Genomic DNA, 17,723 nt, shown 5'->3' with positions numbered 1-17,723 from the left:
ATTTAATGTTGTTACGTTTTATTTTCTGTCAAAATGACTCAAGAAGATGATGGCAATAACAACACGTAAATTATAAGTTTTGATAATTGAAAAATGTCTTATGGTATTTATTGTTATATTACAATATCATTGATAATATTTTACTCCCGTCGGTAGGGATGAATTGGTAGGTTGATATTGACTCTTTGAGATTCATGGGTTCATGACAAAGAGCAAAGTTTTATATCTGTTTGTATTCTTGGTAATAAATGTGTGGTTAACGCAGCCAAGTAATCGACAACAGAGCTTATTTACTTGTGTAATGAGACATGGCGTTATAATAGATTACATAAGACATTTGGATTTTATCACTGGAAATTAAGTTGAAATGATTTATGCGGAATATGAGTCAATCGTTGTCATGTTTTGTTTTGTTTTGAAATGCGTTTCGTCGTAATTTTTTTTAAAGGAGCAATATTCTCAGTATAACGGAATAACGGACTTTTGGTTTAAAGTCGGAGAACAAATAAAATGACGGAGTATTAATTATTATGAAAGACTGATGTCTTGTAATGGGAGTTAAAATGTTATTACGGAAGAATAACAAAATATTGAAAATGCATTATCATGTCATGTGAGCTGATAATATTTGTGACACAAGTGGTTAACTTGTTAAGAATCAGCGAATTATAAGTAACCCATATGGTAAAATGCTGTAAATGCATAGTGGGTAAATAAGCGCAATGATGTAAGACGCGGTAATTAAAGTGCACACGATTTAAATTACGAGACGCAGGAATGAGGCGTTCGGGAATATTTTATTTTGCGTTTGATTAAAGCGCTTGGTTTAACATTATGAAATGATGCAGAAGGCGGAGAATTTTTATAAATACGATGCGCGTGGTTAAAGCGCACACATTTATCAATGCTATATTAAGAGGCGCGAGATTACATCGCAATGAGTTATATGAATATTATTATAAGCCGAGGGCAAAGGTGTGAGACATTGAATTTTTATTGAGCAGAGTGTATATTGTTACTGCGAATATTTTGATTATCATCTTTTTCTCCTATCAATTTGCTGTTGTAATTGTAATCAATATTTACTGCGTGGTTTGAATTTAACATTTATATCATAAAATTTGTAACTGAGTTGAAGAAGAAGTTATGTTCAATTGTCAAATCTTAAGTGTGTAATCATTCAGCAATAAATTGAAATGGTAGGAAGTGCTACGATAACACAATAATAATGATAAAATAAACAAGATCATAGTTCATTAAATTAGGGATTTTCTAAGGGGAATAATTCGAGTTAATCAAAGGTAGAAGTAGTGTTTACACTAAAACATTATACAGTCATCACGAAAGAGGACACTTGAAAACATCAGTCATAACGGGAACGCTGATGGCAACGACAGAGCCAACTCAAACACAGCCACAACAGAGGTCTGGAAATGTCTTAATCCCTTTGGTCTATCCACGGATACCTTGAAATGGAGTAACAATCTCGACAACCACTACGTCATTGATACGTCCAGAATCAACACAATCTACAGACTACAAACTACACAGCAACCTCAATTACATCGTACCTTCCAACTTATACAAACTTGACAGAATTTATAAAATAATATCTGTATCAACACAGATTTCTTCCATGAACCTTTTATATTTACATTCTTTATTGAACAATTGGATTACTTGTATTTACTTCTACGACAACAATACCCAACGATGTACGATGTCAATAATTACATAAACGTTCAAGATACGATTGTTTTTACAAAAATGATGTCCAATTGTGAACAATACTACATCCTTCGTATGCAGTGGTGAGCGTATTCAAATTTAAACTTATGTCAATATACAAGTGTGCAGCACCCATATCTACAACTTATAAACATTGAATATTATAATAAAGCCTGTCTTAGTATCATTGTAAAAGATAAAGGCTATATATGTATATAAGACAATGCAGGAAAAAGTATCGCAAAACGCCACATGAGCGATTTCCTTGGATTCATTATCGTATGATATTCAACAACCTGCGTTCAAATAACGAAAATATTGTTGACCTTATTCGACCCTACTACATACACTACTAGACTACGTTATTGTTACATCATCTACCTGGTGTTTGGACTCACGTCACCCACCGGTACTCTACAGATTACATCATCTACCTGGTGTGTACTCACATGCCACCTCATCAAAACTCGATCAACAAACACAGACAATTACAATGCACGACCTCTGTCGACTACTACACACGAACTCTTTGTCAACACATGGCTGAGTTCACAACTTTCTTTTGACTTGCTGGATAAGTCAAACTTCATTTAAATTCAAGATCTCGCACACAGTTAATCTTGAATTTTTACAATTTCATCTACAATGAGACTCAACGTATACACAAGACAACCACAAATATCAACGAGGAGAATCGACCCAGATGCCGGAGATGAATGGATTACAGCGACGTCACAAAACCAAGAAACAACCCAACAGGTTAAGCATACGTTTGCTACCTGTAGAGTCTTTTTTCGTCCCAATTCAAAAGACTCGAACAAATACAACACACTACTTGCAAAAGTTGGTCACTTTAGTAACAGCCCACAATCACATACTATGTTAGATTTTACTTATTTAGTTATTTACACTGTACTAAATATGAATAAGTCGGACAGACTAATGACTGATTATTTACAAACACTAAATATGTGATGTGAACAAGCCGGACAGACTATTGTTTGATTATTTATTCAACGCTAAATATTTGAATGTGAAGACATTATTGTGATAATTCTAAGACATTTACAGAGGAAAAAGTTTTTAATTAATTAACAATAAATAAAGTGAATTTATGACACTTGGGCTATGCAGTGACCACAACACACATAACAATGCAACACGTAGACTTGATGCAAACACCTCAACTCTTATAGTTGATATATTTTTTTCATTACATGACAACTCATTCTAAATGGAAACAATGACTAATTAACAATTACTGACCATTTTACAAGATGACCATTCTCGAAACGAACGGATTACTAAGAAATGTGACCTCTGATGGATGACCACAAAGAACAATTTGATTTCAATGTAGTTGTAAACTACACCGTCGTGACTTAAAAAGCTTAAAAACTGAAACATCAACAATGAACAATGAATGATAATAACTTCAACTTGAATTTTAAAAGGATGATAATGTTATTATTATGATTTATTTTTAAATATTTTTTTTATTACTAATTGAAATATAATTCTTCGTATTTGAATCTAGATGTCTATGAAATATTATTTGTACCACATATTATAAGTTGGAATTAATGTAATAATGTTGTTTCAATGGAATCATACAATATAAGGGAATATACAAGGTATTGGTTTTGAGATGACAGTAAATGAGTAGACATACATGGAAGCTGAGATTATCACCCATGTCGTATAGAGTTGAATTTGAGATTGAATAAGATAACGTGAGTATATCACAAATGGAAATTGAACCATCCTTTTTCACGCAATAATATGTATGTGTGATGGGATATGACGAGAATTAAACACTTTTATTGCTATGAAGATGGAATTTAAGGTGAAAAGATACTTTTTCTTTGAATTTTTAAATAAATGATATCTTACTGTCGATGTTGTAATACTTTAAAAAAGTTTAATCGATAAATATAAATGTTTTAATCAATTTTGGTGTTGGTAAATCTAAATTTTAATCTCTTTTTGATAGATTTGATGTTGTAATTTGAAAGAAAAAAGAATCTATAATCGATATATATCTATTTAGATGTTGTAATCAAATTTGATGTTTGTGAATTTAATACTTTAAAACCTATAATCGATATATATCTATCTAGATGTTGTAATCAAAATTGATGTTTGTGAATTTAATACTTTAAAACCTATAATCGATATATATGAATGTTGTAATCAACTTTGGTGTTTTTGAATTTAAAGTTTAAAGTTGTTAAATGTTTAACTGGTATAAGTATTTGTCATTTTAAAAAATATAGACTATTTCTTACATTTGTTTATTGCATTTTAGTTCGACATTAGATATATATTTAATCTCTTACTGTTATTTTTTTAATTGAAATTGTTTTAAGTCAATTTAAATTCTAAGAAAGGGGCGTATGTAAGAGAGTAAGCCTATGCAAAAGGTTATCTAAGAAATTTGGTGCAAAACTGTCAATTATATATATCAGCAAATGGGTTTAGTGAGTACATAGTGCAGGCATATCAGTTAAGCTTGGTCAGTGCATGACACGTGTGGGCAGTTTTATGTCCAAGCTATTTGAGACGCATGACACGTGTGCGCAGTTTTTGTCCAGGTTACTTGAGACCGTTTGTGTCAAAGTTACTGGACAGGTTATCATGTTGAGTACTATTTAATCAATCATTCTTAAATTGGTTTAGGGGTGTTGAAACAGGTGAAAGGGGCATTTATCAAAATAATGTTATATCATAAAAGGCGGGGTTTAACATCAATATGTAGGAATTGACGTTTCAGGTTTGATTATGATTTGGTCTTACTCTTAGGGGTTGGATTATAGACTGACAGGGAACTGTCAATAACTGCAAGGGGGCGTGGAAACAATGGAACTGTGGGTAAAATTTTGATAGGGATAAAAGAGGATGTTTGGAGGAAAACGAGAGGATTCTGCATTTTAGATGACCATGAGCTGCACACTTTAAACCTTTTGTGCTCACCATCATTTATTTGCTTTTACGGACTTAGAAATATTCCACGTATATTGAAAATGGTTACTTAGGCAAACTGACTTTACATGTGGACTGATTTTACGGATTTGGAATTTATGAAACTGATTGAATTATGACAATGCTATTTGATTTGGATTTGGAATTTATCATGATTTGGATTTTGAATTTATCACAAACAAATAAAACTGTAAGAAATGAAACTTGGAATCTGGACTTTTATTTGGATGTTTTGGTGTTGTGCATTCAATTATCATCACCGGCCCTTGAACTCTTTCGTCATTATTAACATCTACAACACAACGCAAAGGATAATACTACCATCTATTAAAAAACCACTATTCGATCACAAGCCATTACATATGTGTGCAACTACACCACAGTTGTGCTGATGAAGGGTTTGTACCCGAAACCTCCATTGTCTGTTTTGTTCCCATACGAAGCCTCTCCATTTTCACTCTTTCGTAAGCATGTCATTCATGGTAACATATCTCCCCCTGTTTCAGACCCACCTTTATTCCCTGGGGATGACATTACTCTTCGCCACAGAGTACAATTCTCAGAGTGATGAACCCAAGGCCAAAATCAGCGACGAGTTTTTTGACCTCCTCACTTCCCTGACCTGCGATGACACAGATCGCCGTACGGACTTAAACTCGGTCATTCAGAAATGTGACCGGGCTCTTGACGGGGAACTCTCTCAGATAATTTGTTTGAATATTGTAGGACTTCGAGGAGGATTTGCAAGCCCAAATAATGGTAAGAATCAACCGATTTTTATAAAGGAATTAGTTGTTTTTAATAAGTGATTTTACCTTTTTTTCATCTCATTGTATTATTGTTGAATATAACAAGAAATGAAGTAAGTAGGAAAGTGCCAGAAGCCTCAGAGAATAAAAACTTCGTGGCGGCGATGGGGGCTCGAACCCGCAACCTTACTGGTACAACAACTGTTGAACATTGGTCGGAAAATTCCGGTAGTTAAGCCATTTCTTCAACTTGCTTAAATCCTTTATTAATTAATCTTTTTTTTATATGACGAAGCTTACTCATTGTCATTGTCTCGAAATATTTTCTGTGTTATATTATAATGTTTGTGTTGAGAATAGAGTTTATATCTTAAATGCTAGCTTGACCATGAACTTTCGTGGTGTTTGTGTGTTGACTTCATGACCTCAAGAAGTCGAGAAAGGACTCAAATAGTTACTACGTTTGAAACCATATCTTTTGGAGAGGTGGATTGCGTCGATTGTAGAACACCCTTCTCATGGCAAGGTGGAGGTGCCTTAACAGTCGGCTCGTGGGTTCTTCTCCCTTGTGCGGCTATAGTCTTGTGGTGAGACACTCGCTGTCGGGTCGGAAGGTCCTGGAATCGAGCCTCGTTCGGCGCATAATTGAGTCCTTGGAAAATACTCTTTACTCACATTCTCTCATCGTACTCAGGTGTAAAACGAGTACCTGTCCAAAAATGTATTATCGCCTAACAGGCGTCATGTTCCGTTCTATATGATACGTGTTGCATTTGTTCAGGGACCCCTTGTAAAGTGCTTTGAGCACGTTTAGCCGATATTGCCCTATATAAATGCTTAGTTTTTAGTATAGCCGTAAAAGTATCGGTTTTATCATGGACTAATTCTAGCACTTATTTGATTAAAATAATCTAGAGAATTTACATATATGACGTAATACCCGCTTAACGTGCTCAAAGTGCTTTACAAGGGTTTCCAAGTCAACATGTAGGAAGGGTCATGACACTTGTTAGGCGATATTACAATTTTTCGACAGAGAAAACGCTTAAAACGGCCAGGTACTCATTTTACACCTGAGTACGGTGAAAGAATGTGAGTTAAAAAGCCTTTTCCAAGGACTCAACTTGAACCCTTGATCGTCCGGTCCGGAGGCGAGTGCCATACTTCGGGACCACATAGTGCATGCGTTAGGAGTTGACACTTGGCCGACGTGCACTTATGTGCAGGTCTGATAACCCAATTCCTTTTGGATTCATTGTTGTAATGGAAAACTAGAAAAAACATGACGCAAAATACTGCCCATTATAACAACGTTAAACTAGGCCCATAAGTGGGTTCGGATGTCAGACCTTCGTATACGTGCACGTCGCACTTGACTAAAACTATGACATAATTCAGACAAGTCAATCATTATTTTAAATCCATGTCTTGAATACACCAATCGTCATTGTGATTGTGTTTTTCCAACAGCACCTGGGGCCGATGACTCCAGTTTGTATCACGTGACAGGAGAATTGACAGCCTACTTGGAATCGCAGTCAGGCCTGGTACAAAACAAGTCAGCTGATAACTCTATACTAGGTACGTATTTGTGTCAGCGCATGATATAATCAGTCGGAAGGTGACAATTGTGGATTTGCATTTGTTTTCTTGCATTTTCTGAAAGAATACGCTCCCCAGAGCATTTTAAACTTTATTAGAATTAAATCCGGTGAATTTTCATGAAGTTATGGTCAGATGTACCTATGGGAAAGGTATCCAGCAACATTTCTCGAATTTCATACTTTTTCAACTTGAATAGCTGTAAAAAATATTTGGAAATGAAATAAAGCTTTGATATTTCCCGAGGATGTACAAAAAGGATTGATTTAATCATTTCTGACAAGAACTAATTTTTTATAAAAATTGACCTTCTAACTAGACTTGGCAATATCTCAGTTCAAACCTTTTCACCATCCGACTGATTATGTAATTCACTGTAACATTAAGTAGTGGTAGTGCGGCTATGTTGTCTAGCGGTATGCCACTCGCTTTCGGATCGGAAGATCCTGGGTTCGAGCCTCACTCAGCGCATAGTTGAGTCCTTGGAAAATGCTCTATACTCACATTCTCTCACCGTACTCAGGTGTAAAAATGAGTACCTGACCGTTAACAGTGTTGTCTCCGTCCTAAAAAAATGTAATATTGCCTAACAGGCGTCATGTCCCGTCCTACATGTTAAGTGTTGCTGTTGGCCAGGGACCCCTTGTAAAGCGCTTTGAGCACGTTTAGTGGATATTACGCTATTTAAAAGCTCAATTTTTTCTTTTCTTTTTTTTTTTCTTCGGGAAGTCTATAGGGAATGAGATTAGCGGAAGAGTAGCGTCCCTTGATTGGACGTCATCTTACAGAGAGAACGTCAAAATGGTTTTGCGCATGCGTCTCTCTTGTCCTCGCTTTCGGTGAAGTGTCTCATGCCGCACAACCAACATGACGTTCACTCTCTAACAACTTTTCCGCTCGTGACTTCCAATCAAGGGACGCTACTCTTCCGCTAATCTCATCCCCTATATATTTCTTACTCGTTATTATGATAGAGCCTACATGTATTCAGCATCTCAGAAATGTCATGAATTAATTCATTTAATTTAACTTTATGCAGACGATTCTAAACCATCGGGAAAAGAACAATTGAGAACCAGTTCCAAAGATGTTGTGAATGCTGAAGAGAAGCATAGAGATCACAATGATAACTGTATTCCCAAGGGATCTTCAACAAAGGGGAAGAACTCAAAGGCATTGAATATACTACGGGACGTTTTGAAGGAGGCAAGCTTGGACGAGGAGGAGATCATGTCGCTGAATGGGGACCAATCTCTAACTACACCCAGGAATTCTAAGAGACAGGTCAGATTGATAATATAATAAATCATCATCATCATCCATCGTGGCTTGTGCTCTTGAGCACGTTGCCGGTCAGCTGTCTCCACGAATCACGATCCTCTGCGGTGCGCATGAAATCTGTGTTGCTTTTTAAGTCACATTTGGCCATTCTTAGGTTATTTAGATAAGTCATTCTTTGTCTTCCTCTAGCTCTCTTTCCTTCGATCATCCCAGATGTTACCTATAATAAATAGGGACATTTATTCAGTTAACAAAGGTGTCTCTGTCCGAAAAAATTGTAATATCGCCTCATCGCGTTATGTCCCGTCATAAATATCAAGTGTTGCTGTCGACCAGGGACCCATTGTAAAGCGCTTTGAGCACGTTTAATGGATATTGCGCTATATAAAAGCTCCATTTAGAAAAAAAAACTTTTATAAAGAGTATTGCCACAGATTTACCGTGGGGCTTCCAAATGTCCCATTTATTCCATAATTTATTCCCCCAGCTAGCAACATACACTCAAACAAGAGGAAAATATGTGGCTATGTGGTCTTGTGGTTTGATCGGATCGGAAGGTCCTGGGTTCGAGCCTCGCTCGGCGCATAGTTATTGAGTCTTTGGAAAAGGCACTTTATTCACATTCTCTCAGCGTACTCAGGTGTAAAATGAGTACCTGGCCGTCAACAGCGTTGTCTCTGTCGAAAAAATTGGAATATCGCTTGACAGGCGTCATGTCTAGATCTACATGTTACGTTTTGCTGTTGGTCAGAGACCCCTTATAAAGCGCTTTGAGCACTTTAGTGGATATTGCATTATATAAAAGTTCAAGAAAGAAATATAATGTACACATGATATGAAAAAAAAATTTAAACACTCGAATAAGTTCGGGTGTGTAAACCGCATGTTTGGTAAAATCTTGTGCAAGAGAAACGTGCACAAGAGAAGAACCAAATTCCACACGACAAAGTAAGAGTAGCATCTTAGGCCTCACTTTGTTTTAGCATTATTACAACGGAGCCTTATTACAATATTCGTGACTTGCTGCAGTCAGAATATTCTGTCTATCTGAGTCGAGTGCAATTAAGTAAGTAAAGCGCCTTACCCAAGGAAACATCACTGGGCTCATACATTTACTATCAGGACTAAAAGTATTTCCATCATTTTTACTTTTTGAAGAAATCCATCACGAAAATTTCGTTGACTTAACTGAAAAATTAATTAAAATTTTTTCAAATTTAATTTTGGGCCAGATTTCCTAGTTCAGATTTTACATAAAAGCACTCATTCTTACGTTCCCCACCTCAAGCAACAAAGTTCTAAGTCCACTCTTTCGTCTGGTTTCTGAATATATTAAAACGGTTTGAAAATGAATTAAAACCCAAAGACGTCCGAATGATACGTTTTACATTCCTTCAACAGGGCATGATGCTAGCCGACATGCTGCAGTCTCTAGGAAGATTCCTGAATGAATCAGAGTTATGGGCCCTTTGTAGAGAGTGTGTCCTTTGTTTGAAGAGGAAGAAAAAACATTTACGTAAGTAAATCTATTGTTCTATTATTATATTGACCCAGTCCTATGTTGTGTAAATTAAAAAAAAAATGCAAAGCTGTAAAAAAATTATACCTTGGATTTCAAGAAGTTCAAAGTTTGAGAATTTTTGACGATTATAATAAGAGTATAATTTACATTGATTGATATTTGATGGATGAAGTTTCTGGTCAAAACATTTTTAAAGAAATGAATTTTCCAGTTAACCTTCCTGATCAACAATAGGAAAATCGTCACATTCGTTACGATACAACCAACATTTTTCTTATTCAAATTTCTCTTGTACATCATAAAATTTATAGCAAATGAGCAGTGTGTTGTAGAGCATGTTTTGTTAAATACATTATTTATCGCTATCTAGAACTTACTGCTATTGTGTTTGAGTGTTAAAAAATATATTTTTGTGTTATCTAGTTGGGTGTTAATTTTTGTGTAAAATCCTGAAAATAGCTGGTAAGGAGAGAGTTAAGCAGATATATCCATATTCCTGTAACTTTAAAAGACGATTAATTGTCTCCCTTTCATTCTATAGCTGCCTACGTATGATATATCTATATTCCTGTAACTGTAAAAGACGAGTAATTGTCTCCCTTTCATTCTATAGCTGCCTGCGTATGATATATCTATATTCCTGTAACTGTAAATGACGATTAATTGTCTCCCTTTCATTCTACAGCTGCCTACGTATGATATATCTATATTCCTGTAACTGTAAAAGACGAGTAATTGTCTCCCTTTCATTCTACAGCTGCCTGCGTATGATATATCTATATTCCTGTAACTGTAAAAGACGTTTAATTGTCTCCCTTTCATTCTACAGCTGCCTACGTATGATATATCTATATTCCTGTATCTGTAAAAGACGAGTAATTGTCTCCCTTTCATTTTACAGCTGCCTACGTATCCCTGGACACAGTGATGATCTGTGACACGGGCATGGTGACCTTCAAGGCCATCCCAGAGGACAAGCCGTTAGAAGTTGTCTACATGGCTCCAGAATTGCAACAAAAAGGAATTTTGAACGAGAAGGTATATACATTATTTTGATACAGACATTGTAAAGTCTTTACTTATCTTTTATTATACTTGTGGCTCAGAGGTATGTTGTCTCATCTTGTCACACAAGTCAAACGATATTAAGCGTGGTCAGTAGCCGGATGGGTGACAGTTGATCGTGGGAAATTCTGGTCCAGTCGTTGTTTCCTTGGGTAAGACACTTGACACACATTACTCCACTCGACTAAGGTGTGAATTAGTACCTGGCTAACTATTGTAAGAGTTTTAGTACCAAAGGACGCCTAACGGGCAAGTGACCTTTTATATAGCGCAATATGCACTAAACGTGCTCAAAGCGCTTTACAAAGGTCCCTGGCCAACATCAAAACTTAACATGTAATACGAGACATGACGCCTGTTAGGCGATATTACATTTTTTGGACAGATACAACATGTTAACGGTCATGTACTCATTTTACACCTGAGTACGACGAGAAAATGTGAGTGAAGAGCCTTTTCCAAGGACTCAACTATGCGCCGAGCGAGGCTCGAACTCCGGCCCTTCCGATCCAAAAGCGAGTGTCATATCACAAGACCACATAGCCGCACAATTGATACTTACATATAACTAAAATAATAGATAATATATAATAGATCAAATTGTAATGGAAGATTAACCTATTTGAAATCATTCCCCCAGCATATTTATACAAAGCCATCCATAAATTTCAGACTTGTCTGTACGGCCTGGGGATAACATTGAAGAGTGCTGCAGGTGTTGACATCGCATCCCCTACTCTGCCCATACAAGACGGAGAAGCACTAGAGATTCTCATCCAGTCTTTCCTTCAAGCAAAGGGAGATCGACGACCTGCTCTGGATACGGCTTTTGAAGTGAGTAGCGTTCATCTTTGGTCCACTCTCGGTGGGGTTCCTGACCTCCCAGAGTGGGCAGGGAGGTACTTACTGCGTCTCTATCCCCCTGTATCCTGGGTGGGGTTCCTGAACTCCCATAGTAGGCAGGGAGGTACTTACTGCGTCTTCTATCCCCCTGTATCCTGGGTGGGGTTCCTGACCTCCCATAGTGGGCAGGGAGGTACTTACTGCGTCTTCTATCCCCCTGTATCCTGGGTGGGGTTCCTGACCTCCCATAGTGGGCAGGGAGGTACTTACTGCGTCTTCTATCCCCCTGTATCCTGGGTGGGGTTCCTGACCTCCCATAGTGGGCAGGGAGGTACTTACTGCGTCTTCTATCCCCCTGTATCCTGGGTGGGGTTCCTGACCTCCCATAGTGGGTAGGGAGGTACTTACTGCTTCTTCTATTCTCCCTATATCTATTTTCCAACATGCTTTCTGTCTTTGTCTTGGAATGAGATTACCTGGTTTTGTCCTGGTCGTGGCCAGATGCCCAGGCTCAGAGGGAAACAGTCAAATGCATAGTTAGTTTTGGGAGATGATATTTTTTCCCTTCTAAATCATCCCTTTGTTATGCACTGTACTATGTTTTCTTTATATTATACATGGTTTTTAAAACATTTGAGTGTATTCCTCTTAGTGGGGACCTGTGCTTGTGTTTGGATGAAACTTTTAGTGATCTCAAACTAAGTACTTTGATGGTGTGCTCTTGGAATCTACCCCTGTTTCTTATTTGAACAGATTCCCCTTTGTCTTACCTTTACTAGAGTCCTTTTTACTGGCGCTGATATGATCTTATTGTGTTGCAAGCACCGTAAAACCATTAAAAAAAACAATCTTTGGTCCACTGTGTCAATCTGGTAGTATGTCGGAATGAACGAGCTGAGGAACATAATTAACCAGTAAATCTTTGACCAATCAAAACATGGAATTTGTGACATACCTTCACACGTGCTCGGACAAACATAGTTTGCTGTTTATAAACAATTACGTGAATGAAATTGACCTCTCTGTGATCATTGGTTTTGTTTTATACCACCAAATGGGTGACGAGTTTTCATACAATTTTGTCGATCATGTTATAAACGTTTAAGTTTACACATCTGTGTTGGTTTTATTTATTAAGCGGTAGAACAATGGGTATTTTACTAAGACACATACCATCGCTAGTAAATCCTGTGTAGTTTGCTATATCAATCAATCACGGCCATTGTTTACAGTATGACGACTGTCCGAGAGGCGTGGTTATTTAAGTGTCTATTCATTAACAATTACAAGATTTAGGAAAATTGTCGGCTGCTTGAGGCAACAGGAAGGGATCCCCAGTATTCGCGGCCTTTTGCAGGTTGAGATTCTCGGTATTCTTTGTATGGTTTGTCTCCAGACCTACTTTGGTCTGCCTTGGTTCATTTCCCCTTGTGGAAAGCCCGGTTTGAAGTACGCTGGCATACTGCAAATATATCCAAGCAATCTCTGGCGTCTGGCTTTCAAATGTGAACACTTGAGAGAGGTAACCAGCATGTACTTGTTTGCTGGTCTGATTACCCAAATTGTTATTTTAAAAATATGCAAACATCGTAAATTATTTCCTAACCCTTTCCTTACTAGCCATTATCAGAATTTTCCCCAAAATTTCACACCCACCCAACAGAAAAATTGTTTTTTCTTACTCAAACAAGAAAGCAACAAATACATTCTATGTAAAATATTGCTATCAACAAAATGGACTCTACCTACAACAAAGTGTCACGTGTTTTTAGCTATTTTTGTTTAAATTGTGTGTTTTAAAAAGAAATGTGATTGGTTGGATCGTAACGAATGTGACGATTTTCTATGGTTGGTAAGGAGAGGGTTAATCATTCAATTAATTGACCATTACAACAATGCTAATCTACCAAGAATTGCGTTCAGTTATCATTTCTACAAGAGGCAATAAAAAGACACGTACAAGAACGCAATATTCCCATCTTGTGCACGTCGTGCAAGTTACAAATTAAGATCGAATAATGAGGTTTTTAATCAAGAAATTATGAATAATTAATACTAATTTTGACAATGACTTCCTATTTTGACAGATGTGTCAGGAGTATGAAAAGTCAAGCGAGGCAAAGTCTAGAGCGGTCTGTCTCGCTTTTTACAATGAGGCCTTAAATAAAGTGGTAAGGACAACATAAGAGGTTAAGTGAAAAGAAGATTTAAAAAAGGGGCTGAGTTGAGTGACAATGATGGTGAAGAGTATGAGGACCGGGAGGGGGGGGGGGTTAGGATGAATAAAAAGTAGGGTAGAAATTTAAAAAATTAATAATGAAGAAGAAGAAAAGGAAGAAGAAGAAGAAGAAGAAGAAGAAGAAGAAGAAGAAGAAGAAGAAGAAGAAGAAGAAGAAGAAGAAGAAGAAGAAGAAGAAGAAGAAGAAGAAGGAAATTGTGGGGAAGAAGAACTGTCTGCGAGAGATTAAATATAATTAGTCGTAGATTAGATCAAAAATACTTAAAGTATCTTATATTATTTTCACTCAATTCATCGTGCTTATTTTTTTTATCGTTCCGTAAATCCAAAATAAAAGATTAAATATTTTGTCTTGGACAATTTAAACTGCAATATATAATTCCTTGTAAACTGATCTTTATATGATTCCAAATATACATGACTGTATCATTGTTCTCCATCCCAGGCACTCGACAAATCCTGCATCTCCCCGTCAGTATCAATCAGTGAGGTTTCACAATGGGACAGCTCTAATAAAGTAAGTAAGCCCGTTTTTTAAAAAACCAAATTTAAATATTTAACAATGAATTACTAACTATTTTTCTTCTTCTTCTTCTTCTTCTTCTTCTTCTTCTTCTTCTTCTTCTTCTTCTTCTTCTTTTTCTTCTTCTTCTTCTTCTTCTTCTTCTTCTTCTTCTTCTTTCTTCTTCTTCTTCTTCTTCTTCTTCTTCTTCTTCTTCTTCTTCTTCTTCTTCTTCTTCTTCTTCAAGTACCAAGTCTGTGCCAGACATCGGTGATCATGGTACGCCATTCATCTCTCATATCAGATAACTTCAAAAAACTAATATTACTCTTCTCTTTTTTGTCACCAAGCTGTTCAAACTATTCAAATATGTTTTTCTTGGTCTACCTTTACTTTTTTTTTTACCTTCTATCTTTCCTGTGAGAGCAAGATGTTCAATATGTTTATGTCGATTTAGGTGTCCTAAAAATTGCATTCGTCATTTTCTTATTGTACGAATTAATAACCTTTTAGTTTCAGCTTACTCTGATACTAACTATTAGGAGGTAAAAACCAGGATATAGAGGTGCCTAAATGAGTCAATAAGATGGAGAGAAAGATAACGTTAGTAAATGTGACTCGTATATAAAGGAACGACACAAAACAAACGATGTTTCAGCCTTTGGCCTTCTTCTTTTAGGTATATCGTTTGAAGAAGGCCAACGGGCCGAAACGTGGCTTGTTTTTCAGTTGTTCCCTTATATATGAGTCACATTTACTCACTTATTCTTTCTCTCTAACTATTAGAATTTGTGAGGCAATGTAGTCTTGTGGTATGACACTCCCTTTAGGATCGGTAGGTCCTGGGTTCGAGCATCGAGCGGCGTATAGTTGAGTCCTTGGAAAAGGCTCTTTACTCACATTTTCTCACCGTACTCAGTTGTAAAATGAGTACCTGGCCGTTAACAGCGTTGTCATGTCCGAAAATTTTTTTTGTAATATCGCCTAACAGACAGGTATCATGTCACGTCCTACATGTTAAGTGTTGTCAGGGACCCCTTGTAAAGCGCATTTGAGCATGTTTAGTGGATATTGCGCTATACAAAAGATCAAGTCTTTTGTTTAAAATAAAATTAGCTATAAGGCCATTATAACGAAGATTGACACTAGTGTCTGTAGTAGTAACTGAGCAGTTGTTTACTACCCTTTGGGAAAACCACAAGTTATATGGAACGTTCATTCAGCTAGATCTATCAGAATCAGTAACGTAATTATTCATAGACTGACCAAGTGTTAGAACAAAAATATGTCAACTAATTCGACAAATACCCATTGTATATCGTTTGTTATACTAATTATACTCCATAACCCATTAGTTTACTATTAAGTACTCTGTAGATTGGGCTACATGTAAGGCGATTTGAGTATATTTAGTCGATATTTTATTTTTAATACGAGTCAACATCTCATCTTTTGCATACTAAACAATAAATCTATTTCCCCATTTCCAGGATTCCTCCAAGTGGGATTCATCTGAACAAGAACAGACCCAAACATCCTCTGAAAACACACAGTCCATCTTCCAGGGAGATGTGACTGAGGGAGAAGACAACATCGAAGACATTCCGTATGATGCCGAGGAAAAGGCACCTATGGTTGAATCCACAGCCTTCAAGCCAATCATGGCCCAGAACTCATCAACAACGTCATCGTCATCGTCAGCATTCAAACCACTTCCGTCCAAACCTCGTCCAGTCAAAGATCAATATCGAGTCCCAAGTGCATTTTCTTCCCCAGCAACTCATTTCAAACCAATCATTCTGCATGAATCTCAACCAAATAGTGGCAAACAAAACACCAAAGACTCGTCAGCAAATGCTAAACCAGATGTCGATGTTGTCAGTAAACTTAAGGAGATTAAACAAAATCTCATGAAACACAAAAACTCTGATCTTTCTGAAAAAGATTCGGAAAAACCTTCAAATGTAAAGGCTAAATCTGAAACCTCCAACTCAATCGAGTCTTCCAATTTAAAATCGTACATGAAACAGCTGAAATCACAGGGTGGGTTACCAGACACCGATTCTCTAGCGTCTGCAATCGCCAAGTATTTGAAAAACGAATTAGCAGACACACCTCGCTCACAGCCTGGAGACGAAAGATTGATCCAACCATCCAGTAATCCCATAAATAATAACCAACCACCTTTGGCTTCCAATGTTCAATCGTCCAATTATAGTCCTAATGTTCAAAGTTCATATCCACCCAGTTACAACTCTCCAGTGGTATCTCAGATAGGCGTTTCACCCAACTATCATCAGCAACAGCAGCATCACTCTATTCCTAACTCCATGGCGGTTCTAAACCAGACACAAATCCCTTACAGTCAAAGTGTCCCTCCTATGCAATATAATCCAAATCATTTTCCAGGAATGGCTCCTCAAAACGTTCAATCTTTCCAAGTCACTCTCGTTCAAGATCCTGTCACCGGATTGATGCAAATGGTTCCAGTTCCTTACATACAGGTTCAAAACCAGCATTCTATGCAACCCCCACAATATTCCAACAGTACGCATGCATCGACTGCCACTACTTTATCTACATCCGGAGCTCTTCTATACCAAGGAGACATACAGTCAACCCACAACTCACCAGCTGTTCCATATGCTTACCAAAACTATAACAAATCCAACGCTGCTCAAAATCATACCAGGACAAATATTACCTCAAGTTTGAATTCTGCAACACCGAATAACGCGTCTGTCAATATAGATCGGCATCCACGCTTACACAACCAAAATCAAGACGGGGCAAATGTTTTGCAAGTTGATGACAACAATTCCAGGTCTTCATCTCCTTCTCCATCGAAGGATTCTGGGATTTGTCTAACTCAACAGCCGGCTGTGTTACCATATAACAAAGATACTCTTATGGACAGATTTTTGAGCTCTGAAAGTTCACATAGGAAAAAGTGTCTATCTCAAATATTAAATGTGGTCAGGGGAGAGTTTGCTCAGGAAGGAGTTTTTGACAATGGTGTCGAGGATCTTGCCATGGGTGAGAATCATTTCTATGTCTAATTAAGGCCGCTTTACTCTTTATGTTTATTTAAAATGAAATTGAATTATATATTAAGACATCTAACGCTCTCCCATCAGCGTGGCAAAATAAAAACTAAAATAGTTAAATTTCTAATCAATATGTCTATATTGCAACGGGTTTTGGCATTTC

The 17,723-nt window shown here is 37.0% G+C and overlaps 1 protein-coding gene across 4 annotated transcripts in view; it reads left to right on the top strand.

Annotated features, from left to right (window-relative positions):
* Positions 1–17,723, top strand: part of LOC144966147 (uncharacterized) — a 78,180-nt gene that overhangs the window by 21,069 nt on the left and 39,388 nt on the right. For all 4 annotated transcript variants that reach the window (XM_078902264.1, XM_078902262.1, XM_078902266.1 and 1 more), the window contains exons 3-11: positions 5,217–5,469; positions 6,930–7,040; positions 8,101–8,345; positions 9,744–9,858; positions 10,766–10,902; positions 11,602–11,763; positions 13,860–13,943; positions 14,457–14,528; positions 16,004–17,549. In XM_078902264.1, coding sequence (XP_078758390.1) covers positions 5,217–5,469; positions 6,930–7,040; positions 8,101–8,345; positions 9,744–9,858; positions 10,766–10,902; positions 11,602–11,763; positions 13,860–13,943; positions 14,457–14,528; positions 16,004–17,549 — 2,725 coding nt within the window. The remainder of the gene's footprint in view (positions 1–5,216; positions 5,470–6,929; positions 7,041–8,100; positions 8,346–9,743; positions 9,859–10,765; positions 10,903–11,601; positions 11,764–13,859; positions 13,944–14,456; positions 14,529–16,003; positions 17,550–17,723) is intronic.

The sequence above is a fragment of the Berghia stephanieae genome, chromosome 2 (genome assembly GCF_034508935.2).
Source record: "Berghia stephanieae isolate SIO BIC M18660-M18661 chromosome 2, UCSD_Bste_1.3, whole genome shotgun sequence".
NCBI lineage: Eukaryota > Metazoa > Mollusca > Gastropoda > Nudibranchia > Aeolidiidae > Berghia > Berghia stephanieae.
The sequence above is the reverse complement of the archived record's forward strand: the minus strand, read 5'-3'. Positions and strand labels throughout refer to the sequence as shown.